Below are 26,664 nucleotides of genomic sequence, written 5' to 3'. Positions count from 1 at the left end.
AAAGACTAAAAAATTCCACATTTTTGTAGATATAAAATGGGAAACCTCTAAAGCAGGGCTCTGTGATACGTTGAATCTGATGGTGCTATTTTCATGAAGATTCTCTAATTTTTGGGGGGTGTTTCCCCCTTTTTCGAAGGTAGGTCAAATTTTCTCGTAACTTTTGATGGGTACGACAAAACTTGATGAATCAGAATAAAAATCTGATTCTTTTGATGCATCTATTGGTATCAAAGTTCCGTTTTTTGGAGTTTCGGTTACTATTGTGCCAGGTCGCACCTTGTTACAGCTCGTTACTACAAACTGTTTGATTTATGACATTCACCGTAACATATATTTGTTACGGTGACACACACACACACACACACACATATATATATATATATATATATATATATATATATATATATATATATATATATATATATATATATATATATATATATATATATATATATATATATATATATATATATATATATATATATATATATATATATATATATATATATATATATATATATATATATATATATATATATATATATTCATATACATTTAATTTGTCAGCGGATCTCTGATTAGGGGAGCAATAAAAACAACACAGGACAATTAAATTGTAAGGACACGGCAAGACTTTAGGTCGAACACACACCCACATAATCTCATCAAAAGAAGCAAGACACGGAATTGAGATTTCACTTGGGTACAAGTCATTACGGACAAAGGACAAAATTCAGCCACCTTTCTTTCCCAGCGGGTGGTTTTCTGGTCTGAGTTTAATAAATTGAGAAAAATTGTTAGTCTTTAACATGCAGGGGCGGAACAAGGATTTGTTTAGGGGGGGGGAAGGTTGATCCAAAAACAAATTTAGGGGGGGCACAAAATAGGTTGATCCAATAAACTTGCGCTAGCAGCAAGTTTAATTAGCGCAAACTTGAGTTAATTAAGTAAATTACAATACTTTAGACTACGCTAGGGGGCGCGCGCCCCTCTCACCCCCTCCCCCCTCTGGATCCGCCACTGTTAACATGTGCAAATTTTTAGCTTGAACTTAAGTAATAGCGATTACATCTAATCTATATATTTTAGAAAGGGTGTCTAATTCATTAAGTTTTTCAAAGTTTAGGCTTTCAGCGTTGCTCAACAAAAGCGTGTGGAATTGAAAGCGAATTGTGAAGTTACCATTTTTACACTTTACTTTTTTTGTATCACAGATGGGATCAGGGGTTCTAGTAGAATTTTTGACGGGAACTAAGCTCAGGTAATCAGAACAAGGGACTAGGGAATCAAATCCATCTTTTTCAAATGCAATGACATTTAATTGAGCACTAACGGAGACTCTAAACAGCAGTAACTAAGAAGCGGCTGAGTTTGGGGTAAACTGGGAGAATCAAGAGAGATGAGGTTATTTTTGCAGAGGTATGGTAGGAAGAGTTCACGTTAAGTGGGTACGCAAGGTCGTGGGGAAGGATAGGTGGAAGGGTAGGAAAATGCTGGAAAGCAGCCGGAGTCTTAAAAAAAGAAGGAAGGAGGTGGGAAAGTGGATACGGAGAAGGGGATATCCTTTGGATAGGTACTCTATTGGAAAGGACTGGATAGCTCGTGGCTTTCTTATGTGTGAGCGATGGTCTAAAAAATATTTAGTAGCATTAGCAGAATTTAGGTGGCCTCTGGGTAGCCCAGTTTCGTGGAACCTACTACGACTCTTAATGGGCAATTTGACATGAGGTTTTGCACAGCCAAGGCATCTTCCACTTGAAAATGATTTACAGATATCAATATGGGGGTATTTACACAGATTATTTATACAACGGCTAAAAACATGAAACTTACAAATGTGTAGATATTTACAATTACTAGACATACATCTACTGTCAAAAATCTAAAGTACACATAAGGTTGATTACACTTGAGATCATTGAACTCATTTTTTTTAATCAAGGAGGGACACTTGTGCCTCTATAAAGAGGCGACCCACCACAATGTTAAGCGATTTCCGGTCTTAGCGGTCGCAGAGAGACAGCGGTGATCGCATTTTGTAGCCCAAGCTCCAACTAAGAAACGTGCAAAATTTTACCCCCCTCCGATTTTATCTTCATGGGTAAAAGTGGGCCGGAAAAAAAAAGTTGTAAGAAAGTCAAACTTTAGCGTAAAGAGCTAGGCGTTGAGGAGGGCACAGCCCCTTTCATATACGGAATAATTTCTGTTCGTTTTAAGTTTTAATGTCGCTCCTTACTTTCAGTTTAAAAAACTTTTTTTTTTATTTAAAGGCTGCGAAAGCGGGGGGTTTGGGGGGCGGTAGCCCCCCAACTGTACCTCCTAATCCCTGTACGTTTTAAGGTTTGAACTTTTGACTCAGCCTCTTTAACTCTTTAGAAAACGTAGTTTTTTTTCAAATAATATATGATAGCATTGGGTGAGAATTTCCGCTTGTAAGTTCGACTACATTGTCAATTTTTAAAGATGTGTCATTACCACTGGATTTCTGGATTTTCTCCTTATGGATTTTCTGGATTTTCTTCTCCTTCTGGATTTTCCTTCTCCTTCTGGATTTTCTGGATTTCTGGATTTCTGGATGTCATTACCACTGGATTTTTAACCTTAAAATATTATGGCTCTATATCCTCAGCAATCTATATACATAAATGAAATAAAACTAACAATAAAATGGAATGTTTGAAACTAAAATTAGAAATTTAAAGAAGTCCCAAATTTGTAATTTTTTTGACGGAAAGGCAGTATGGTGTTTGTGGTCATTAATTCAAAAAACTTTTTCCAGAAAACAAGTTTATCAAGGAAAAGTAAAAAGCTCCATTAAGCCGAGAATGAGCAAAAATAAAGTCAAATAATCTCCATGCTTAAAACTACCACAAATCCCTATCAATAAATGAATGAAACTCAAAAGGAACAGAAATTACAATAAAGAACAAAGTCAAACTAAAAACGAGCAAAGCTTAACATGGGGGCTGATAACCCCCATGCCTTCTCAGGATTAAATAAAAAAAACACGTTTTTTAACTGAAAATTAGGAGCGACGTTAAAACTTAAAACAAACAGAAATTACTCCGTAGATGAAAAGGGGCTGTCCCCTCCTCAACGCCTCGCTCTTTACGCTAAGGTTTTTAATTGTTTTAGAAGATAAAGTTGGGAGACAGAGTCAAACTTTAGCGTAAAGAGCAGGGCGTTGAGGAGGGGACAGCCCCTTTCATATACAGAACAATTTCTGTTCGTTTTAAGTTTTAATTTCACTCCTTACTTTCACTTAAAAAAACTTGTTTTTTATTTAATTTCCAAGCGTTTTTGAATTAATGCAGCTTTGATTTTGGGTCACTGTACATGAATAATTAAAACAAGATTTGCATGTTAATTTTACTTTTTTTTTGGCTAAATGGCTTTCTCGAAATTTTGTTCTGACGTAACTTACGAATTAACTTGCGTAACAAACTTCTATATTCGTATGTTTTTATTGCGTATATGAGATAGTTCGCACCCTAGTCAATACTGTACCATTGAAGAATTGATTGCGGTAATAGCAAAGGTTTGCTCGTGGCGATAGAGATTTCTCCTATAGCGCCACTTGGAGATCAGATTCCTTTGGGAGCATTTACCATGGAGACTGGCGAACTAGTTACCTATTATCGGACTAGACTCAGACATATAAGAGAAACAAACACATATAAAAAGACAATAGATTTATTAAACTTACATGCTTAGTTGTACAGCAATGGGTCACTTCAAAGACAATAATGGTGACCAAAATAATTTCGTACTAAACGTTTCAGATCTCACTTCCTATTAAAAATTAAAAAACACATTTTCCCTACTCCCAAACGCAGTTCTTTCGTCCTGCGCTCTAGGGACTGCCTGCCATTGGCTCATGTGCCCCAAGGACGCGAACCCTCGTCCAATAATACGTCTTAAATATTTTTGATGATTTAGGCGTTCACACGGTTCTTATCGTTTAAACTTCCTTAAAAATAGTGTGCGTAGCACTTTTCTTATTGCTCACTGTCTTAGCGAAATCCAAAGACTGCAGTTTCTTTTCTTTGCTGATTAAGGACTTTTTCATTTTTGAAACTAGATTTAGCTTAATTATAGGAGTCCGAATTAAAAAAGGAACTTTATTTTGGTATTTCAAATATATCGTGTTTTACTCCCGGTACATATCACCCTTCCCATGAAATAATGACGCCCCGTCATTAGTTACTGCCCATCAGGAGTTTTAAAATTTTTCAATTGTTTTTCTTATTTTATTCTACATCCCTATCTAAAATTCATCTCCCGGACTAAGATTATTTTTGGTTCTAGGTTAGCTACTATACTAAAGATTTTTTTTTTTTTTTTCTATATCTAACACTGATCACTTTTACTTCTCCAAGAAGGTTTGGACTATTCTACTTTTACATTATTTTTCTTTTTTTTTGATTTTGCTGTATATATGACGTAATAAATACTATCTACAAAACGTTAAATGAATAGCATAATAATATTAAACATAATTCTACTTGTGGTACATACATAAATGATTTATAACATACAATATTTGGTTCAACATATTCACTGATGACATTAAAACACTTTCACTATTGAGATTTTTGAATTGTCAAAGTTATTAGGAAGTAACACATGTAGCTTCACATCTATTCATCACCTTTCGTGTCATTAGTGTACTACACACTTCCGTTGTAAATTACTGTCCGTCACTCCCTTTGTCGTGGCAAAAATTACTAAGCGTATACGTTATGGTTTCTTCATGGAACAGTTCGAGTCTAGTTGTCTTTACACGGTATGTTTTCCCTAATAGTCAACTGGGAAATGACCGTTAAATATCGTTCAAATGGTCAACTGGGAAATGATTCTTCCCACTATAGGTGTTGGTGTTTTTCTTCTCAGCATATCATTTTTAGGATTTTGGGGCACATAGAGAATGTATTCTCGCGTAAAATTGTTCATTTGTGCCATTTGAAACGGGTTGTCGTCATATTATAGTGACTCTCTTAATATATTGTCTTTAAATTCAACTTCGAACCTCTTCAACTATCATCTAACTTCAAATATCGTTAAATATCGTTTATCTTGTAATGCTCGATGGTGTTCTCAGATATAAATTTCACATTGTCTTTAATTTCTGCTTAAATTATCATCAAATGTCTTTAAATGTCCTTTAACTTCAAATATAGTCTATCTTGTGCTGATTTATGGAGTTCTCAGAATGAAAGTTCAAATTGTCTTTAATTTTTTCTTCAAATATCTTCAATTGTCTTTAAGTATCTTTTAAATTCAAATATAGTTTATCATGTGCTGATCGATGGAGTTCTCAGAATTAAACTTCAAATTGTCTTTAATTTCGTCTTCGAATATCTTCAAATTTAAATATCTTTTAAATTCAAATATTGTTGAATATTGTTTATCTTGTTATGCTCGATGTTGTTCTCAGAGTTAAAGTTCAAATTGTCTTTAACTTCAGCTTCAAATATCTTAAAATGTCTTTAAGTATCATTTAAATTTAAATATTGTTTAATATCGTTTAGCTTCAAATATCATCACTATACTGTCAAATTATTATGGGGTCCATAGTGAGTATCAACAGCGATATCTACGTATTTATATCTTGTACTGCCCGATGGGTTTCTCAGCGTTTATGCTATTATTTAGTTCGTTAGAGCACTTTATACTGTGGTTCAAATATAGTTTTACCTGATACATAATATGGTTCATTGTCGAAGAAACGACGATCGAAGGTAACTGTTGTTTTAGTAGACGAAGCTGGGATGAAAATTGCCTGAAGTTATGGTGAGTACTCTTCGCTGGTTGAGATATGATGAAAATAGATGCTACTGGGTCGTATCTGTACTGGGCAGCTTATTGTAATACTCAATGACCAAAGTGTCCATTCACTTTCCTGTAATAAAAACAACGCGGCAGAATCACATGTTCTTTGAAGTAAATACACATACAATAATTCACGAATTAATTGGGTTATAATTTCTTAGCTATGAGACAGAATTAAATAAATACATTAATATTAGCACTCACAATGAAAATCTAAAACAGAAATTTCTTCAAATTTGTTTTGATAACGAAAATATCGATATTAAATAAACATAATTTACCCTACATTATTAAGTTTGAGGTCTACTTTTACAATATTTTTCATGCCTGCATTGTTCACGCAAGTCCGTGCTGTTTAAGAAACGCATGTTGCAGCGTCATAACCACACGGTTTTACGCAAAAGATACTACAATGAGGGAATAAGACATAACAAGGGCTAGTGGAGACCTCTATACCCACTAGTTTTCTGATGTCTTCCCTATTTCTTCGCTTAGACGTTCTTATGGGGCTCCGGGTTTAACGGCTGAAATGCAGGGGTTCTTAGTTTCAGGATTTTTCCGTAATTGCAAGTCAACATTGGTGCCTCCTATTCGCTTTTTCAATAAGGTCATTAGATGCAGGATTTCAAAGCTTGCCTCCGTAGATTCCAGTTAATGCTTGGCAAAGAATATAAGCATAATGAAGAACTGACATCAATATCTTTTTTAGAAGGCTATTGTTTGAGCAAATCCTTCAGAACTAAATAAATAAATATGATATATTAAAGTCTTATTAGAATCCGTTAAGCGAGAAACACCTTCCCATTAATAGGGAATTCCGGGTGGGTTTTACTTAGTCGCCATTGGACATACACAGGGTTTTAATCCATGTATCTTAACTGATTAAATGGTTTTAAAATTTTCCAAATTATTATCGAGATACAATTTCACATCTGCCGTGAAATTCTTCATATAAACGTACCAATAGGCTGTTTGGTTATAGTTACCAATAGTTGGCTATTAGTACATATATTACTCGAGTAAGAAAAACATGAATGAGCAATGTGTAGGCCTAAAATAATTATAATCTACACTAAGATAAAATATTTCATATAATTAGACGCTTCTGTACTGGTAGTTTTTTTTTTGATTTTATAAAGCTGCCAGATATAAGGGTATAGCCTACTGAATTGCATAGTTTAAAAAATAAACTTCTTTTAAAAATACCAGACGCTCCGAATTAGTCGTGTTTACTTCAGCTAATAAAAACAAATTCGCTCTATCAAAATATACTGAAAACTGGTTGAAATTTGTACGGGTATAATGGTGGTGAAGAAATATAGGTTTAAAGAGTAAATTTCTTTAGTATTCACTATATCAGAATTTGATAATTTAATATACATGTTGCTCAAATAAATTTCGCATAAACTAAAAAAAAAGGGGAAACAGGAAATTTTTTTTTTACAAAAATAAACGTTTTTCGCTAAATGAAGCACAGTCTTTTCAAGTTAAACATAAACCTTAGTCTAACTTAAATAAATTATCAGGTTCTAAATAGTTTATTGAGATAATTAAATTTTAATTAATAACTTATTGAGAAATCATATTTTAATAAATAATTAAAGTAAAAATTGAGTACGGATTGATTATTAGAATAGTTAAATAAGAATTTGACTGATATTTTAAGCAAGAAAAATGAACAAAACGGCAAGTAAAAAGGAAGATTAAACACTGAAAACCTAAAAATAGAGCAAAACACGATTCAGATCAAGTTCTAGCTAAGAATAGTGTCAGATTATCGAATTTTTAAGTCAAGTTAGGCATATTTGATTTATTTTTGATTAAAATTTTTTTTTTCAATCTTCACATGGAAGGCAATTTCAGCAGGGATTCTACATCTTAGAAAACTCTTATGCTAGTTGTAGAGATGAGATTTCGCCTAGACTTAATCCATGTATAAGACCAAGAGTACCGCTCTCCCCGTCATCACCGTTCAGAATTCTTTTTGTTATAAATTAAACGATACTTAAAAAAAATTTTGGTTTGATTTTTATGACATGAATTCTTGTTTGGAAATGTGTCGATTTTTAATATAAAATCTTAGGGAATCTGAGTCAGTATAGGTAAGGTATAACGTGACTGACTTTCGAAAATATGCCACAGAAATTAGAGCACAAGATATGTCATAGATAAACCAATGAAATTAAAGAACATTTTTGTCACAGAACTATAGAACAGTGATCTCTCTGTTATTGAATACGTCATATATATAAACTAATGAAATTAAAACACTTTTCTATTCTTTTTTTTTCTTTTGCCTTGGAGATATAAGAAATTAATCTCACTGCTTCTATTTAAAAGCATTCTCATACAAAAAAACGAAAAATTACATCAAAGAGGTTTCAATTCAAACTTTAAGTTTTGTTTTGACTTGCCCTGATTGGCATAAAAATAATAATTTCTTATACTTGAAGGACTAAGAAATATCCCTTCCTACGATCGTTTAAAAAAATTACAAAAACAATCATGGGCCTACCCAGGCTTCCCACAAGACGTGGTCCAACACCATTTGTCGTTCTCAGTCGACCACGAGCTTCCTACCTTTGGTTATTTTCTGTTCCAACCTTTCTATTATCCTTTGAAAGGGCATAGAAATAACACTAACAAAAATAAGAAATCTAAAACTTAATCAAATCCTTAGTAACATAGACTAATTTAGTCTAAGGTGCGCGAAGTATAGCAATCAAGGATGCTTGTTGTAACAAAACATTGAACGTAGATTTAATTAAACTGAAGTACTAAGGTATGTCTCAAGTCTAGCTACAAAAATAAAACCTACATATGCTCATTCTCTCTCGCTCTTAAATAAATAGAACAACATAAAAAGAAAATTGACATTTTCAAATAAGCAGTTTTTAAGAACAATGGGCAGACTTTTGACGACATTTCTTAATTCTGTTGAATGGTATCTGTTTATAAAAAAAGCAATAATTTAAGTCTGATATTTGCCATCATTACAAATAACCCATAAAATTAATAAGCACAAATAACGCGGATATTTATCCACTAGGGGACCTAACGTGTGCGAGGGGAGTCGACCCCAGCAATACAAATGACACTCGACCCAAAAAAATATATTCATGCACTTTTAATTATTCTTTGTAAACAAGCATGTAAACTGGCTTGTTTTACATCTACATGGCTCTGAAACAGCCATGGTTCAAAATTCAAATTTTCTTGTTCACTCATTTTGCGGAGCTACTTCAGAATTTGAATTTTTTCTAACACCATTATTCACGTGAAAGTCATCTGTGTAGGTAAAGGAGATCCTTTTAAGACCTATCCCTATGCCTCCATATTCTGTGATTAACGGTTTCTTTCGCCGAATTTCTCGCCTTATGCAGAGTTCCAGTCACAGCTGGGTAACAACTCTTCTTTTTTTGCGTCCTTCGGCGACTTTTGCTAAGCTTTCTAGCATGTGTGCTTATGCCGCTGCCGCCAATGTTCGTAGTGCTAGCTACTGCTGGCACCACTTATTGGGGTGTATGTGCAGGGTCACTAATTTTAAAGGCAAAAAATGACGCAAAAGATTGCTATGCCACTTACTCGAATGACGCAAAAAGATTGCTATGCCACTTACTCGAATGACGCAAAAAGATTGCTATGCCACTTACTCGAATGACGCAAAAAGATTGTTATGCCACTTACTCGAATGACGCAAAAAGATTGCTATGCCACTTACTCGAATGGGAGAACCCCTTGTCAGCCCTAATGTTAGTGAGATTCCCGCTCTTACCCCAACGGTTCTGCAAATATCGGGTTTGGTACTACCCTATTTACAGTATACCCTGTCCCAGGGTATGGTAACGCGATCGAGTGGTCAAATGGCCACTTTCTAAATCCAAATGTACCCGCCTTGGGTTACGGCTAGAAAATTTCTACTCTCTCCTTGGAGGTAATGACCCTCCCTGTCAATATAAGAATGACGGTGCCTTGTAGCTCTATTCCTACCCTGCCTGGGTTACGGAAAATACTACACAGTTTGTAGAAAATACCTTACTTGTATTCTTCCAAAAGGGTCACAAATGTAATTAAAGAAACTAAAATAGGTCATTTATCTGAAAGGAAAAGAAACAGGGGTGGAATATAACAGACCCCATTGGCAGACCCACTATTATGCCTAAAATTCTTCTGTTTCTACCAACGTTTCATCGGTCCAGCTAGATTTTGTTTTTCTTTCCGTATTATCTTTTATTTAATTCTTTCAATTCACGGTACAAATAGTTTATTTTTTATTAATATACGGCACTACTACATTGCATTTATTAATAACAATAAAAAAATTACTAATTATACACTTGCTTCTACTTTTTAAAAACTGAATAATATTTTTTTTTTTTTTTTTTTCTCATTTTAAAATTATTAACTTCGCCTTTTCTCCATTTTTTATATTTTAACCAACTCTTTGAGGGGTTAAAAATTTATTTATAATAGCCAAATTTCAAGCAAAGCTGCTCGAAGTTTTGCTAATTCGAGAGCAGCTAAAAGCGAAGTCCATTTACCTTCCTCCTTTGACAAAGCCATTTCTGTTTCAATATACGATATTTCAATATTTTTTTTTGCGTTTATATCAACTTAAAACAAATTTATTATTTTACTTAACCTATTTTGGGGAGGCTATTATCTCCTATGAGATATAAGGGGTTTCCTATCGTAGCCTAGCGGTTATAGGCCTAATCACTTTATTTATATGTCTGTATCTCTCCGAAAATTAAATTTGAATTACAAAGTTTAAACAGCCTAACTAGTTCGCAGTTTTCCTCCAATTTCCGACACGCGCCATTTGTACCATTGAAGAATTATTTGTGGTAATAGAAAAGGTTTGCTCGTGGCGATAGAGATTTCTCCTATAGCGCCACTTGGAGATCAGATTCCTTTGGGAGCATTTACCTTGGAGACTGGCGAACTAGTTACCTCTTATCGGACTAGACTCAGACATATAAGAGAAACAAACACTTATAAAAAGACTAGAGATTTATTAAACTTACATGCTCAGTTGTATAGAAATGGGTCACATCAAAGACAAAAATGGTGACCAAAATAATTTCGTACTAAACGTTTCAGATCTCACTTCATATTAAAAATTAAAAAACACATTGTCCCTACTCCCAAACGCAGTTCTTTCGTCCTGCGCTCTAGGGACTGCCTGCCATTGGCTCACGGGCCCCAAGGACGCGAACCCTCGCCCAATAATACGTCTTAAATCTTTTTGATGATTTAGGCGTTCACACTGTTCTTATCGTTTAAACGTCCTTAAAAATATTGTGCGTAGCACTTTTCTTATTGCTCACGGTCTTAGCGAAATCCAAAGACTGCAGTTTCTTTTCTTTGCTGATTAAGGACTTTTTCATTTTTGAAACTAGATTTAGCTTAATTATAGGAGTCCGAATTAAAGAAGGAACTTTATTTTGGTATTTCAAATATATCGTGTTTTACTCCCGGTACAATTCCTCGCTCTTTACGCTAAAGTTCCAATTTTGTTATAATCACTAACCCCTGAATCACAAAGGCCGGTTAATTAGAATAGATAGCTCTTTTGAAAGTACAAAAAAAATTAGCGTACAGAGCGAGGTATTGACAAGGGGAGGAACCTTCTCATATACGTAATAATATCTGTTATTTTTAAGTTTTAATGTTGTTCCTTACTTTCAGTTGCAAAAATTGATTTTTATTTAATTTCCGATCGTTTTTTTAAATAATGCTGGGAAATCCGGCGCCCCCTTCATAGAAATGTCCCGTCCCACAAGGAATCACCCTTCATGGAAAGATCCTCCCCCGTAACCCCTCCTCTGACTCTCCCCAGAAACAGATCCTTCCTGAAAACTTCTGTATACTTCCCATTAACCAATACTATATGTAAACATTGGGCAAAGTTCATAACTTGCAGCCCCTCCCTCAGGAACTGTGGAGGATTAAGTCACCCTCAGAGACATATTTATTAGATTTTCAACTATGCTGAACAAAATAGGTATCTCAAAATTTTGTTTGGGCGACTTCGGGAAAAAAAGAGCTTGGGAGGGGGCCAAGTTGCCCTCCAATTTTTTTTTGTCACTTAAAAAGGGCACTAGAACTTTCAATTTCCGCTCAAATGGGCCTTCTCATGATACTCTAGGATTACTGGAATGATACAATCACCCCTGGAGAAAAAACAACAAAGAAAGAAGCATCTGTGATCTTTCTTCTGGCAAAAATACAAAATTCCACATTTTTGTAGACAGGAGCTTGAAACTTCAATAGTAGGGTTCTCTGATGCGCTGAATCTTATGATATGATTTTTATCAAAGTTCTATGACTTTTTGGGGTTGTTTCCCCCTTTTTTCGAAAATACAGAAAATTTTCTCAGGCGCGTAATTTTTGATGGGTAAGATTAAACTTGAAGAATTTTATATATTTGGAATTAGCATAACAATCTGATTCTTTTGATGTACCTAATGGTATCAAAATATCATTTTATAGAGTTTTGGTTACTATTGAGCTGGGTTGCTGCTTACTTGCAGTTTGTTACCACAAACTGTTTGACCAGAACACAATTTGTGCTTTACTGAAAACAAAATACGCTTGAGATGTTTTTACTTTTCTTACTTTCATAAATAAAAAATCATCAAAACTTTTAAGTTATAAATATTTTATATGTCAATTAAACTAATATTTTATATGTCAATTTGCCCTCCATTTTTTTGGTCACTTTAAAAGGGATCTATAGCTTTCAATTTCCGTTCGAATGAGCACTCTCACAACATTCTAGAACCACTGGGTTGATACAATCACCCCTGAAAAAAAAAAATCCACATTTTTGCAGATAGGAGCTTGAAACCTCTACAGTCATGATCTTTGATATGCTGAATCTGATTGTGCGATTTTCAATAAGATTCTATGAATTCAAAGGGTGTTTCTCCCTTTTCCGAAAATAAGGCAAATTTTCTCCAACTTGTAACTTTTGATGGGTAAGACTAAAGTTGATGAAACTTACATATTTAAAATGAGCATAAGAATTCAATTCTTTTGATGTATCTATTGGTATCAAAATTCTGTTTTTTAGAGTTTCGGTTACTATTGAGCCAGGTTACCACAAAATGTTTGAAAAGAACCCTAATTCAACAGATAAATAAGCCAGTTAGGAACCTTGCCTTCAAGAGATTGGGGAAGCATAGCAGCCCCAAGTCTGTTAAATGAGGAGGGTTGGGCTGTGGGGCTTGCGACCCGCAACTAGACCTTGAGGGCCTGCCCTTGGGGAAACTTATTAGTACAACTGAAACACAAAGATTAGGCCATGGATCAAACCCCCTTTTGATGACAACTGCGCCACTCCCAAGGACAAGATTTTTAAATACAAAACACGCCTTAGATTTGGTTTCTGGAACACATGCACAATGTCTCAAGCTTTCAAGACCGAGCAAGCACTAAGAACTATGCATATATACCTCAACCTTCTAGCACTGTCAGAAGTTCAATGGGTAGGTCCTGGATCAAATAAACCAAACGGAAATGTGACTATTACCACAGTGGATCCTAGCAGAGACATGAATTAAGGAGTTGCCTTTATGTTGACCAATCAAACCTATCAAGCTCTACTCAAATGTATGCCAGTATTACCTAGAATCCTGAACCCTTGCTTCATGGTGAATGTAAAACTGACAGTAGTAATATGCAACACACCTCCCAATAAAACCTCTGACAAATCAAAAGATGTATTCTACAGAGCACTCAACTCCATAGCCAAAGACAAATCCCAAGATAACATTCCATGTTTTCTACTGATAACATACATGTTTAGGGAACTACTAATTGACTTCACTCTCTCCAACAACCTTGAAATAGGAGGGACTGTATTTGCCAACTTGGATGTACACAAATACTCATGGATATTCACCAATTTTGGCTGTACCCAAAATCAGATTGAAAAAATGTACTTCTAAAAAATCTGGCTAGTGAGAAAAAATTGCCATATGCAACCAATTCAGGAATGGTAATTATTATTTCCAATAGTCCTTACAGTAAAATGTTTATATGAAAACAAATTAGCAGATTTTTGTTTTTTAAGAACTAAAGATCTACTGAAAATGACATTGGTTTTGCCATGAAGTCATTTTCAAGGAGTTGCCATATGCAACCAATTCAGGAATGGTAATTATTATTTTCATTAGTCCTAACAGTAAAATGTTTATATGAAAAGAAATTGGCAGATTTTTGTTTTATAAGAACTAGAGATCCATTGAAAATGACATTGGTTTTGCCATAAAGTCATTTTCAAGGAGTTGCCATACACAACCAATTCAGGAATGGTAATTATTATTTTCATTAGTCCTAACAGTAAAATGTTTATATGAAAACAAATTGGCAGATTTTTGTTTTTTAAGAACTAGAGATCTATTGAAAAGGACATTGGTTTTGCCATGAAGTCATTTTCAAGGAGTTGCCATACGCAACCAATTCAGGAATGGTAATTATTATTTTCATAAGTCCTAACAGTAAAATGTTTATATGAAAACAAATTGGCAGATTTTTGTTTTTTAAGAACTAGAGATCAATTGAAAATGACATTGGTTTTGCCATAAAGTCATTTTCAAGGAGTTGCCATACACAACCAATTCAGGAATGGTAATTATTATTTTCATTAGTCCTAACAGTAAAATGTTTATATGAAAACAAATTGGCAGATTTTTGTTTTTTAAGAACTAGAGATCTATTGAAAATGACATTGGTTTTGACATGAAGTCATTTTCAAGGAGTTTCAGGCTCTTTTAAAGATTCCTACAAATTGGTTTTCAAAATGACATTTTACTAAAGAAAAAAAGGTACTTGTCAATTATACAATAACCTACTGAGAATTTGTGATGGGAACAAACTATTCAAGCAACATTTCAAACAGACAACTGCTTTGAATCAGGGGTTTCTCACACTGGAAACAACATTTAAACTTTAGTTTTTAGGGGTTTAGGGGCAAAAAAAGGTACCTAGGACAGGTTATATACATAGTATATGTTATGATAATTTTCAAGGAGTTTCAGGCTCTTTTAAAGATTCCTGCAAATTGTTTTTCAAACTATTACATTTTATCATCATATTTTGCTTTATTTCATAAGTATTCACCAAACTTCACTCCTCAATAGTTTATTATATAATTAACAAGTACCAAAAATAATAATTTCCATTCCTGAATCTGCTATAAACAGCAATTTATTCTCACTAGCCAGTTTTTTGTATTTCAATAGTAAGACAAATTAACTAGCCCACAGAACTATATTGATGGATATGCAATTTTCTTACCTTTAAAAATAGGAAAGTAATGAAGGTAAGGACCTTCCCAGGTGCATAGTTAAGCTACTTTTTGCTATCTCAGAAAGGGATTAGTTTATAAAAATGAAACTTTCAAGAATGGATCTGCAGACCAAATTATGGCCTTGGAAGGTATTTTGAAGTACCTACCTCTCTTCGTATAAATTTAGGACCAGTCCCCATCATAAGGAGACATGTTAAAAAAAAACAATTCTTACTTTATAATATGCAAAATTATCCTAGTAAACATGTTTTTCTGGGGGGGAGAACCTTTATCCTTACTATTTTCCTTGTTTTTCAATCACATTTTTCCATATTTTGTCTTGTCTCCAAGTCTTGAGAGCCATCTAGCTAATCTAACCTAACCAAACCTAGATTCATTAATATTTATTTTAATGAATTTCATTAATAACATGCCAATTCAATCAGTTGGAAGATAAATCATAGATAGTCCAGAAAAAGCCAATGGAAGGGCAAAACATCTCAAAATGGTTATAAACATAAAAGACAAAAACCAGACAGCTGAAAGAAAAACCCTCTGGAAATAGAGCTAAAGACACATCTGATACTACTGCGCTCTACAATTAACCTTTCACCAAAAATGAGATAGAGATAACAATTAAAAACCTACCATTAACAGCCCTAGGTAATGGCCAAATATATCTGCAATATATCAAGAAACTTCCTGAGAAATGGAAAAGAATACTTCTCCATATAATTAACATGTGTTGGGAATCAGGGGAATTCCCAAAAATATGAAAAAAGGGAGTAGCAATCATGTTACCTAAACCCCATAAAAATCCAACAAAATTAGAAAATCAGAGGTATATAGCTTTATTATCAGTAATGGGGAAGCTCTACAAAAGATTAATAAAAAAACAGAATGAACTGGATTGTGGAAACCAAACCATTTCTACCTCTGTTCCAGTGGGGTTTTTGCAAAGGCTTAAGTACTGCAGATAATTTTGCACTGCTCCAATGTGATACCTTATATTCCTTACAGAACCAAAAAATTATAACAGCCCACTTAATGATGATGAAATAAAGGCCTCAATATTTGCTTTTGGCTAACAGGGCATGAAGGAACAGAAATAATAACCAAACTACAGCAAATAATCTAACTCTTATCTCAGCTAACTTTTTGGGCTGAAAATACAGATTTAGAATTCTTAACCACAAAAACAAAAATGATGGTTATTACAAACAGATGAATAACTGATAATCCAAAATGTAAGTTAAAAAATCAAGCAATAGAAAGAGTTTCTCAACATCTTTATCTTGGATGTCCGATAGATTGAAAGATATCCCTACAACCAATGGTGGAGCACATAAAACAGTCACATATAAGACAACTCAACATCATGAAAATACTTTCCAAGCTAACTTGGGGAGCAAACACAGGATTTATGCTTGAGTTCTATTGCAAATACATTAGAGCAAAGATTGATTGATTATGCCTCAATTTTCAACAACATTGCCTAAAAAAGTATATTAAATAAACTGGAAGTCATCCAAAACAGTACATTAAAGATAGCCTTAGGGGCAAGAAGTACAACACCTGTCTCCTTCTTATTTATTGAAAGTAAAAAAGTTTATCTGCAAACCTGATGAGAGCAACAATTGTTGAAGTTCTTCAGAAAGACATGGCTAGCCCAATCATCCCACTCATGCAAAGCTCTAATTATTAAAAGGAGGACCCGCCAATACATTTAACAAAAACGGAAGTGGAATAAAGAATGGATGATAGAAAAAGTAGAAAGTATCTTGAAAACAAAGGATATCAACTTAAATTTTAGTGAGATGTTGCAGTTGGAAAACCTACCACTAGTACCTTCATAGACAAGCAAAAACATAAAATGCTTGACAAAAAATAGTGAAAAAGAAAATATATTTAAAAACATCAAATTCAACCATTTAATGAAGACAGCATATTAAGAACAATTAAAGGTGTATACTGATGGGTTGACATATAACAAAGGTGGGGGAGCAGCTTTTGACATACCAGCAGTGTTCAAACTAGATCCCTCACAATCTATATTTGAAGCTGAGCTTGTTGCTATTAGTAAAGCAGCCAATTATCTAATGTGTCAATTTCTTTAGATAATGCTAAGATCTTAATCTGTTTAGAATCTAAAGTGCAATTGAAGCATTACAATCAGTGAAACAAACCTCAAGAGAGATGGTAAATACTCTATGGGTAATGGAGGAATTGACAACTTCCAACAAATATATTAGTAACCATTATGTGGTTACCTGGTCACAAAAATACAAGAGGAAACAAAGAAGATGACATTGCCACTAAAAAAGCAATAGAATCAGCAGCACCAACAACAGACACAACACAAAAACAATTGGCACAACTGAAAATATACCAAGAAAAATTAAAATAGACAGGCTAAATGAATATATAGAAAAAAAAGAACATGGTAGGCAAATTGAAAAACAATTTTTCAATTTGAAAGAGAACTATATGAAAAGCTTAATAGAGAAGAAAGCAGTATTAAGTTTAGCCTGAGATCCATCCATGCTGGCACTCAGGCATATAAAGCCATGTTCTGAGGTGAAAGCGAAAATTGTGTTAAGTGTGGCAATGTTGAAACTACATATCATACATTAATTGGATGCCATAGAACAGAAACAAAAAGAAATAACAGAATTCTAAGAGAATTAATAAAACAGTGTTACTAGGTGAGATAGAAGATGGCAGTTGAGGCAATTAAGCTAACAACAAAATTCTTGAAGAAGATACAAAGAGCAGCAACCATCTAAATAAATCAATCAGCACATTGGAATACATCCTAAGGTCACCAGACAAGAGAGGATGGATAATCAGCCATCATTATAAAATTATTTTACAAAATTTTGTTGAAAAAAAAATAATTGTGAAACAGTGAAAATAGTAAGGATAAAGGTGCCCCCCCCCCCCAGGGAAATATGTTAGCTAGGATTATTTTGCATAATAAAAAGTGAGATTTTTTTTCTTAAAATGTCTCTTTATGATGGGGACTGGTCTCAAATTTATACCCCTCTCTATACAATGCATACTATTCAATCCAGTGCCAAAAACATACTCTGGAAAGGTATTACTAAGCTTCCAAGTTTACCATATTCTGATTTCTAGGTCTTTGAAATTTGCTGATTTGAAAATATTTTACTTTAATATTCAGTCATCAGTTTCTTTTTCTCTGTTTTAGTTCTGAAAAATGTAATTTCTGTTATTTGATTTGTAATTTAAGTCATATCAATGGTTGTTTTTTTTTAAACTTTAGAAATGTATTTGCAGATCTTTGAAACCTCATAAATTAAGATTGCTCAAAGTTGTGAAGCTCTAGAACAGTTTTCTTGTTTTTATCTAAGTAGAAGATATGTTTTGCATGGACATCCGCCATATGTCTAATATAAGAGTAAATTTTATTTGTGAAGCAAATTGATGTTGTGTTTATATTAAGGATGTAATTCTAGGTATATATTTACATAGTAGAGCGGTGGAGGTGTATATTCTTTGAATATATAGGCTCTAAGGAATTCATGAATTTCCAAGAAAAACAAGGAAAGAGGTGAAGACAAAGGCTCTCCCCCTGCAAAATGTGTTAACTAGGATTATTCTACATATTATAGAGTAAGAATTGCTTTCATAATATGTTCCCTTTTGTCCAGCTGGACTCCTAGGCTTAAAATACTGGTTGGCCAGTTGGCTAATTTATAGATATGTATAGGCTACACTGTCAAGTTAGCCATCTGATGGTACCCTGTTTTGCAAGGCTTCACTTAAAAAAAAAAACAAATTAAGGTCACTGCCCTCTAGCAGAAGCAGTGGAGGTAGGTACTTTACATTACCTTCCCAGGCCATACTTTAGTCTGTAGATCCATTCCTGAAAGTTTCAGTTTCCTGACCTAACCCCTTTCCAAGATAATGAAAAGTATAAAAGGAATGAAAGTGGATGGAGGGGGGTTGTAAAGTTCAAACTTACCTCTAGGCTATAGTCAGAATCAAATAAGCTTAGGCCTATAGGCTAGCCTAGGCCTGTCTGATTTTTGCTATGTAATAGCAAAAGGGGGCTGCCCGGGGTCATAAATACAGGCGGAGGAGGAAGAAAGTAAAATCATGATTCTTGCCAGTCAATGAATTGATCTGAGATAAAGGACCCCAGTGATATGTACAGACCTTACCTTAGGACCATTGGGCTGTGTCACTTTCTCTTGTAGGCTATGAAACTTGACAATACAAACTGAAAAATTTAATTATAATGAAATCCTGTTATGGATATGGCTTCAAAAATGAAAGATCTAAGGTTAACGTTTCCTGTGCAAGTTTTGGTATGCTATCTTTCTGCTTTCCTTTAGTTTGTCAATAAAAATAAAAAAATTCAATATTTTTTCATAATTGATTTTGTTCTATCCAAATACTTAATTAAATCTTTAAAATTTTTTGTAATCTGTTTTACAAATGAAAAATCAAATGTAAATTGGTTGAACATTGTTGATTAAAGACAAATTATTAATTTTATGAATGGTATTTTAGGTTTATATTACCTTCATATGTTTTGGTATGCTAAATTGGTTTGGTATTCTAATTTTGGTTTACCCTGTTTTTAATGTTAAAAAGAAAATGCAAATTGGTTGAAAGTTATTGAATGAATTGAATTGAGATAAAGGACCCCAGTGATATGTACAGACCTTACCTTAGGACCATTGGGCTGTGTCACTTTCTCTTGTAGGCTACTCCCTCTTGTAAACTCCCTCTTGTAGGTCTTATGCTCTGATGCTTGTGTCCAACCACCCAGCTCTCTTGTGTGTAATATGTTTAAGAAAGTTAATTTTATTTCAGTGCCTAGATTTGTCACGCCCTACGATATTTTAGATGATTTTGCAAAAGATGGTATCTCCCTTTAATACCGGTCATTATAAAGAATCATGTACTGCAAAAATAGAGTAAAACATTTTATCCAAAGCTCTAGATTGTAAGAACATGTCTTTTTAATTTTGTTCATTTTCTTTTTGTTTTAACTTCATTCTAACTTGGTGTCTCTTATCTAATCTTTTTCCTCACTATGTCTCAGTTGTTTTTTTTTTGTTTTTTTACTGTTCATATTATTTTATAAAATAAAATAAATTAAATGTTTAAAATTAATAAACCTTTAATCAATTTTCGACTGTTTATTTTTCTTTTTTAGAGAACTATTGAGACTTAAGGGCTATTTTTTCGTTTCTTTTCAGAAATAGATTCTTTTTTTTAGGTTGTCCAGAGCAAGAAGGGTCATTGAAAATCTATTTGGCCATGTCAAAACCAGAGTTCCAAGGCTTGCTTATAGCTTCAACTTTAAGTTTGGGACAGAAAATAAAGTGTGTGTAGTAGCGTTAGCACTTAATAATTTTCGCTCAATGAGGAACTTTGAAGTGTTGCAGGAGTGGAAAAATTATTTGTCTGGCCTTGAAAGGCATTTACAGAATCGCAGGGTAAACCGTGTCCAGGTCATTGGAGCACAGCCTAGAATATTCCTGCATGAAAGTCACCAGGGGGTCTCTACAAGTGGATCTGATGTCCGACAAGCCTTAGTGAGTCATTTTTGGGCTCAGAGAAGGCAATAAATTTGTGAGTTCAGTTGTTAAGAGTCTGTCACTAATTTTGTTAAATTATGTTATTTTGGTAATTAAAAAGTTGTTTTACCTATGGGGATAAAGTATTTATTGCCTTGGAACTGTCAAATTAACAGTTTTCTACCACCTGAAATTTAACATCATTTTATGTGTAGAAAAGTGTCTCCTAAGATGCCAATTAAAATGAAACTGTCTTGGCTTTAAGTAATACAAAAATAAATATATAAATTTCAAATTGCCTTTAAGCAAGAGATCCTAATTCCAGGAGAACATGCAAAATTTTCCATCACAAAATATATTTTATTCACCTTAATTTTTATAACATCTAAAACTATTCAGTTATATGCTTACCAATTAAAAAAACAAGCAGCAGTTATTTGTACTCTTTTTTAATAATCATAATTTTTGGTTTTACTGTGTTAACACTATTTGCCCTCTTTGCATCTGTGGGAACAGAGAAAATGATATGAATATCATCCATCAAATTGCAAGAATTAGTTTGAAGAACCTTCACATTGCTCATTTTGGGGTGATGGCAGCTATGCATGCTATTCACACTTCTTTTGGATTGTCTTTCTTCTGAAATTTCCTCTAGAATTTCATTATTTTTTTTAACAGCATCCAATAGTAATTTTTGAGTTTCAAAGAATGAAGAAAAGAGTTGTTTCCTCTCTTCCTTCTCTGCAATCTCACTTTCCCTAAGCTCCTGGATTAGGTTTTGCTGTTCTGTCAATAAGGAACCTCTTCTTTGCTTTCTGCTGTGTTTTTGAAAGTCACCTAAAAAAGAAAGAAAAAAAATATGTAGTGATTACTCCTTTATGGAACTAAATTTTTGTTTTTTTGCATAATATTGTATACAGGGTAATAATACTGGCCACTGATTTTAAAGTTTAGTGCCTTTTGTAAATGCATGATTGACAATGAAACTTTCCCTAAGCTTCTGAATTACTTTTCGCTGCTCTGTCAATAAGGAACCTGTTCTTTACTTTATGATATGTTTTTTAAATTCACAAAAAAAGAAAGGAAAAAAAAATGTAGTGATTACTCCTTTATGGAACTATATTTTTTTGCATAATATTTTATACGTGGTAATGATACAGGCCACTGATTTTAAAGTTTTGTGCCTTTTCTATATATTATACAGGATGATTGTGCAGGCCACTGATTTTAAAGTTTAGTGTCTTTTGTAAATACAGGATAGAAAGATTCTACAGAAAAAGGAAAATGTTGGTATTTCTTGTATTTCCAGTGCAAGTCTCGTAGTTTCAGCATTTTCAACCCCTCTCCCCTTTTTAACGTCTTACTCTTTGTCGTTTCGAGTGAAAAGATGCTTAATAATAGGATTTGAGCATAATTTAAAAAAAATACATTACATATTTGCTTTTCTTCAATTTAAACATTAAGTAACACCCCCCCCCCCTACAGACATGTTTGAAAAGTACAAACTATTATAAGCAGAATTAACCAGCATTATTCTATTATTTCCTGTGTTAATAAATAAAAAACAGGGTTTTTATTGCTATTTGACTGTTGATCTGGCAAGTAGCTGACTACTGGGTATCTTATGAAAAAAAATAATGTATTTGTTATCCTTGCTATTTTTTTGGCTTTTTTTTATAAGTGTATTATATTTTATTTAACCAGCATTATTCTAATGTTTCTTGTGTTAATAAATAAAAAACAGATTTTTTATTACTATTTGAATGTTGATATGGCAAGTAAATGACTACTGGGTATCTTATGAAGCAAATAATGTATGTTTTATCTTTGTCATTTATTTGGCTTTTTCTTTAAGTGCAATATATTCTATTTGACCAGCATTATTCTTACGTTTATTGTGTTAATAAATAAATAACAGAGTTTTTATCACTATTTGACCTATTGATTTGGCAAGTAGCTGACTACTGGGTATCTTATGACGCAAATAAAAGAGGAAAATACTCTCCAATTCTCTATCTAATAATATTTCCAAAAATGAAGATGGGAGAATGTAAATATTGGAGCAATGAACCAATTGCTTTTGCAACAAAGTCATTTTTACTTTACTAATATTAGTAAGACTTCATGAATATACTTACTGGTATCATCTTTGCTAAGCTGTCTTTTCCTTGAAATGCTTGGCCCTGGATTTGCATTTTGAGTTCCTTAAACAGAAAATACACATATATAAATATATATGAGGGGTTAGCTAAACATTGGATCTATATAAAAAAAACATATAACTCGTAATTACATAATTTGATCTTTGTCCAATTTTGAATTCTATCTTATTTTTTTTTATATAAAGAACAAGTTAAAAAGTTTCAAAATGTAAACTTTGATACTAGATTTTCACTAGCAAATATTGTATTTTGTATCAATCTTTTGATGGAGGAATAGAAATAGTTTTGATTAAAAATAAGTTATGAATACATTTACTCCCTCCCCTCCAGGGAAATATTTCACAATTTACCACAAAATTTGTGATGTTTTGGATATAATCAAGAAAAGCATCATTTTTACAGACTTCTCCCAACAAGAATGGAGGTTTTGACTTCAGTGCAGTCATGGCAACAGAAGAGGGTGGCTTAAAGGTCCAATATTTTGCATATCTTACCGAAACCTTTTCATAGTACTGCAAACCTGTCTTGAAATGTCTGTTATGGTAAAAACAAAATACCTCAGCCATTAATCATTTCCATTCTTAGTTGTTGCTTTGTGTCAACTTTTTAAGTTGTTTGAAAAAGGAAATAAAACATTGTATTTATAATTCTAAAAATAACAATGTTAGGCCATACATAGTCATGCCAGGAGTTGGAATCCCATTGCCTCAATAAGAAAAACCCCCTTTCCTTCCAGAAGCTATTGTTCTATTCAACCACAATTCAAGCTAATTGTCCAAAGTCATTTCTTAGAAAAGATTTATGAATTTGAAAGATCCCATGGGAGTTCTTTTTTATTGATCCCAGCAAAATTAATTACTGGGAAAAAATTAAGAAAAACACTCCAAAAATATATACTGTACAAGTTAATTACTAACCTTGATTATGGTTTTCCAACATTTCATCTACATCTGCTTCAATTGATGTTTCATGTGTCTCAGCAATTTCTTCATTGAAAGCTGGGCGTACTCCTAGAAATTTGAAAAATATAAAGCACAAACAAAAAGGTATTAGCTGTCACTGTTGTATTTACAGAGCCATATTAGGAACAAGATTTTCATTTGTTTATATTTGACTCAGAATATTTTTATATCTAAGGTTTTTTATATGGTATTCAAGAAAATTTAAATTGGTCAGCAATTTTTTCTGCCCTGTCATTTAGTTAATTTAATGCCAAGAGTTTCCATTTACAACAAAAGTTAAAGAGGGCCAATACAAAGTTTCTCCTAGAAAGTAGAGGCAGGGGTGCCTAGTCTCACAGATAAATTTGAAAATAGAACATATTCAAAAGAAATCATAAAAAAATCAGATAATCCATAACTATAAAGATTCATAATAAATACTTTAAATACTAGATAGTGTGTCCAACAACTTTTTAGGTTGCAAGATTCTACATTATTTTAGCCAGTTTCTAGGGACCTCACAGTGAACTGCAATTTAAAATTTAGGTCTTTGGATATTATAACTAGAAGGCTAAGCATAATTCAAATAAAACACTTTAACTAATAACAAATATAGCAAAAGCCTACCCACAATAGTTTACAACCTGAAACATAGCCTAATTGTTTTTGACTTTTCTGTTTTTCTTAAACCGTTTTTTCTTCATTTTCCATGTTTTGGCAGCTAATAGAATCAGTAAGATACAGCCAAAGCACATATGCAGTTTTGTAGATATAAGTATGAGATTTGGGACTGTCATAGACCCTAGTAAAGTGTCCTTTTACCCTATTAAAAGTCAACAGAACCTGTAAAGTTTTATAAAGAGCCTAGGTTTATCCCTGGCCCCATTAAGGTGGAGGGGGGCAAGGATGCCTATTATATTTACAAATAGTGTTGGGTAATTATTTAGCTTTGGCCCCCTCATAAGTAGACATGTTAAGAAAACAATTCTTACTTTAAAATATGTATAATGATCCTAGTTCTTATATTATCCAAGGGGAGAACCTTTATCATCAAGTCTTTCCTCTAAAAATCCTGAAAAGTGAAAAATTTTCCAAATATCACCACGTTCTTAATTCAATGCTTAAGTCTTTTGAAATTGCCGCTGTAAACTGCTGCCAAATAAGTTGTTTTATAGATAGCGTTTAGCACGTGTTTAACACATGTGTTAAAAAACGTGTTTAAAGAAAAAGTAGTGGTGTATTGAGATTATAGAAATTGTGAATTTCTAACCTAACCTAACTGCTATTAATATTTTGTATTTACACCACTGCTATTCGCCCTTCGCCACTGCTATTCGCCCTTCGCCACTGCTATTTTCCTTTCGACACTGCTATTAATATTTTGTATTTACGTCACTGCTATTCGCCCTTTACCACTGACATTCGGCCTTCGCAACTTCTATTTAAAAATAAAAGTAAAATAAAACGACCAGAATGAGCGCCATCTATAAAAGAACTTATTAGGCGGCAATTTAAAGTGGTAATTTAAAAAGACTTAAGCATTGAATTGAAAACGTGGTGATATTTGGAAACTTTTTTAGTTTTGAGGTTTTTTAGAGGAAAGACTTGATGATAAAGGTTCTCCCCTGGGATAATATAAGAACTAGGATCATTATACATATTTTAAAGTAAGAATTGTTTTCTTAACATGTCTACTTATGAGGGGGCCACAGCTAAATAATTACCTAGTGTTGAAAGGGGATGAGATGGTAGGCTACTTTTTTTGGTCAATATATACCAAATCATATTATTGAGTTAGGACTAAAGTGAATACACCATTCGATGCCTTTTTTATGCTGATTACGAATATAATAAGCATTTCTAATGGAAATGAATTTCCGCCCCCCCCCTATATAGGCCCATTTAGGGATAGGGTAGGGTAGGTTAGGTTTGGTATAGCCGAGAGAGGGGGGGGGGGCTGAAATTAATTTATGTTAGAAATGCTTATTATATTAGTAATCAGCATAAAAAAAGGCATTGAATGGTGTATTCACTTTAGTCCTAACTCAATAATATGATTTGGTATATATTGACACTTTTTTTCAGTATTACAGCACTTGTTTTAGAAGAGACTGAGCAAACACTTTTCAAAGCAACAATGCCTATAAATGCAAGTTTCACTAAAATATTAAAAAGGTATCATCAGCCATAACAAGTTTAAGAAAGAATCTTACCTTAGATTTCATGCACCTGACTGTAAAATATCCATGCCGGCTTTTCATCTCCACCTTTCCCTGTATCAGAAGATCTTGGTCGCACTCTATTGTACTGATCTGTTAAGTATCTAATTCTTATTTTTATATATGTAGGGGGATGTCTTCTCATATCCTTTATCAACCATCAGATTTGCAATTTCCTCCCATATAAGAATTTTATTTGCCATTGAACAAAGTTGGTCATAAAAATCCTTCCATATTTCTATTAATACAATCACCTCTTCTGATGTCCATTTTCTAGAACCCTTTATAGCTTCTGTATCTTTAGCTGTTTTACCCATTTTCATAAATCATCAACAATTTCTTTTAAAAATTCTTTTCTGAAAATATTTACAAGAGTCTTTTATTTGTCCGGCAGTTATTTTGTATCCGCCAAGTCTGATCTCCATTATCCCTGATTCTGCCATCTTGCAGAAAAAGCAACGTTGAAGGTTGCAGAATCTGCCAACTGCCAATACGGAGACGGAAAAGAAGTCTCCATTGAAATAAAATTTGCAGATTGGCAGTGCAGATTTGCAGAATCTGCCAAATGGAGACGCGCTTTAACCCTTCGTTCCCACATGCTGCGGATTGCGGAAAATCTTTGCTGATTTGCGGATTCCGCAAAGATTTTTTTGT

General features: G+C 33.4%; 1 protein-coding gene and 2 long non-coding RNA genes across 4 annotated transcripts in view; 1 reads left to right on the top strand and 2 right to left on the bottom strand.

Moving 5' to 3' along the window:
• The window catches only part of LOC148951131 (uncharacterized), a 38,159-nt gene extending 18,698 nt beyond the window's left edge, over nucleotides 1-19,461 (bottom strand). Inside the window, exons 1-2 of the long non-coding RNA XR_016141894.1 lie at nucleotides 19,321-19,461; nucleotides 2,479-2,603 (exon numbers count right to left, since the gene is read on the bottom strand). This is a non-coding gene — a long non-coding RNA (uncharacterized LOC148951131). The remainder of the gene's footprint in view (nucleotides 1-2,478; nucleotides 2,604-19,320) is intronic.
• On the top strand, nucleotides 12,570-22,620 carry LOC148951130 (uncharacterized). 2 transcript variants are annotated; one of them, XR_016141896.1, is made up of 2 exons: nucleotides 12,570-12,818; nucleotides 20,388-22,620. It is a non-coding gene; the product is annotated as an uncharacterized LOC148951130 (long non-coding RNA). The 2 variants fall into 2 exon arrangements; XR_016141895.1 differs by lacking the exon at nucleotides 12,570-12,818 and adding an exon at nucleotides 13,442-13,840.
• On the bottom strand, nucleotides 20,397-24,058 carry LOC148951129 (uncharacterized). The gene is made up of 3 exons (XM_089090649.1): nucleotides 23,768-24,058; nucleotides 22,827-22,892; nucleotides 20,397-21,525 (listed from the first exon to the last, which is right to left on the bottom strand). The coding sequence occupies exons 1-3, from the start codon at nucleotides 23,787-23,789 to the stop codon at nucleotides 21,122-21,124; spliced, it is 492 nt and encodes a 163-aa protein (XP_088946775.1). The 5' UTR covers nucleotides 23,790-24,058; the 3' UTR covers nucleotides 20,397-21,121.
• Nucleotides 24,059-26,664: the final 2,606 nt, after the last annotated feature.

Source organism: Artemia sp. Qi Xiang Cuo, chromosome 6 (genome assembly GCF_049724085.1).
Source record: "Artemia sp. Qi Xiang Cuo chromosome 6, ASM4972408v1, whole genome shotgun sequence".
Classification (NCBI taxonomy): domain Eukaryota; kingdom Metazoa; phylum Arthropoda; class Branchiopoda; order Anostraca; family Artemiidae; genus Artemia; species Artemia sp. Qi Xiang Cuo.
This window is presented reverse-complemented; position numbering and strand designations above follow the sequence as displayed.